Raw genomic sequence first — 2,172 nt, forward strand, 5'->3', positions numbered from 1 at the left:
TACCCGACTGAGAAGGTAATGGGTCACATTTCACGTTGGTATTTATCACTATTTATATTTGTCTATTACATGCGTACATAAATATGTAAATTACAAGTAAATTATTGACAAAGAAAAAATGTTCTACCAGAAGTAGTTCCCTGATAAATATACAAAGTATTCTTGCTATTAATAAATTCCTGAATTCAATTGAATTTTTACAACAATAAATACCTGAAGTATTTACTATTGAAAACAAAAGTACTCGAAGTACTTATGCACATGTAATACTTATACTACGAAATGAATTTATATTTGGTAGAGGATGTGCATTTAATCTCATTCATTATCTGTGATAAATTAACATCGACATATTTTTATGTTGCTTTGCATATATTAACTTACGGATGTTGGAGGCTAGAAATCTTTTCTTTGCATATTCTATATATTACATTTAGAAATTTGTTTCATTTGCAAATTAGTGAAAGTCACATTATACTTTGTGCATTTTATTATTGTCTGACATTTTCCCTAATTAGTTAAACTTGTACCATTAACTTGATTGTCTTTTATTTCAACATCCATCTAAATTAATATTTCTAATTTTATAGACGATGTCGAACTACACAAAATTGGATTTTGCGGTACTAGACATTTCTGGAAGGAATTATTTGTCATGGATACTTGATGTGGAAATCTATCTCGATGCTATGGAACTTGGAAACACAATTACTGATGGTAACGACGCATCCTCGAAGGATTGTGCTAAAGCCATGATCTTCATTCGGCACCATCTCCACGAGGACCTGAAGTCTGAATACCTTACAGTAAAAGACCCATTAAATTTGTGGAATAATCTGAAGGAAAGGTATGGGCACCAGAAGGCTGTAATCCTACCAAATGCTCGTTATTGCTGGTTGAATCTAAGGCTGCAAGATTATAAATCTGTTAGTGAGTATAACTCTACTCTGTTCAAGATAGTTTCAATTTTGAAATTATATAGAGAACAGATTACTGAAAAAGATATGTTAGAAAAGACTTTTTCCACTTTTCACGCCAACAATTTGCTCCTGCAGCAGCAATACAGAGAGCGTGGGTTTGAGAAATACTCAGATTTAATCTCTTGCCTTCTGGTCGCTGAACAAAATAATGAACTATTACTAAGAAATCACGAGTCTCGTCCAACTAGTGCTCTACCATTCCCTAAAGCGAATAGAGTCTCTTTTCCGAGTAATGGACAAGGTCGTGGTCATGGACAGAGACGTGGTCGGGGTAGCCATAACCACCAAGTTCATGGAGGATATATTCAAAAGTTAGGCAAGAAATCGGAGTATCCCCAGAAGTGGAATAAGTGGAATAGGTCGGAAGTGTCTAAAGAAAAGGGCAAGAGGGCGCTGAATAAACCCTCTAAGAACTCTGAGGATTCTTGCTACAAGTGCGGTGGGAAGGGTCATTGGTCGCGTACCTGTCGTACGCCGAAGCATTTGATTGAGCTTTACCAAGCATCGCTCAAGGAAAAAGGAAAAGAAATTGAAACAGACTTTACCGATCAAATTAGTCAGAACCAAACTGTTGACCCTTTTGAACCCATTGACATTCCGTTTTTCGACATTTCTGAGTACCTTGCAGGACCAAGTGGAACCAAAGATGATTTCTTTGGTGATGGAGGTGACTATTCTGAATGGTCACAAGAATAATTGTGTGCTTAGGATATCTTGTGTTTTTACTTATATCCAAAAATAAAGACATACTACGGTTACGTCTCAATCATCTTATGATGTAATAAATTAATCAATATACACTTATTGTATAATACTAATTTAAAGTGTTTTTGATTATTGATTCGTGAAACTTTTGAAATTATGTTTTGCATATAATAGGGGCATGGATACTAATCGGGCACTATCAAATACGAAGATAATTGGTGAAGATATTTGTTTAGTAAACAGTAGTACAACACATACTATTCTTCGAGATAATAAATATTTCAAACAATTGACAAAGGTACAAGCGAATGTCAATACAATATCAGGTTTTGCAAACCTAATTGAAGGCTCTGGAAGAGCAAATATTGTGTTAACAAATGGAACAAATCTAAGTATTGATAATGCTTTGTACTCTATCAGATCCAGAAGAAATCTATTAAGTTTCAAAGATATATGTCATAATGGTTATCATATTGAAACCATCAGC

General features: G+C 34.3%; 1 protein-coding gene across 1 annotated transcript; it reads left to right on the forward strand.

The window, feature by feature from the left end:
- The first annotated feature begins 593 nt into the window (after positions 1-593).
- Positions 594-1,676, forward strand: LOC131321309 (uncharacterized). The gene has a single exon (XM_058352306.1). It carries the CDS (start codon positions 594-596, stop codon positions 1,674-1,676), a length of 1,083 nt encoding a protein of 360 aa, XP_058208289.1.
- Positions 1,677-2,172: the final 496 nt, after the last annotated feature.

Source organism: Rhododendron vialii, chromosome 3a, assembly GCF_030253575.1.
Source record: "Rhododendron vialii isolate Sample 1 chromosome 3a, ASM3025357v1".
In the NCBI taxonomy this organism is placed as follows: domain Eukaryota; kingdom Viridiplantae; phylum Streptophyta; class Magnoliopsida; order Ericales; family Ericaceae; genus Rhododendron; species Rhododendron vialii.

Bases quoted from the DNA above. Each gene is read 5' to 3' on its own strand.
- LOC131321309 (XM_058352306.1), top strand. From the start codon at position 594: ATGTCGAACTACACAAAATTGGATTTTGCGGTACTAGACATTTCTGGA.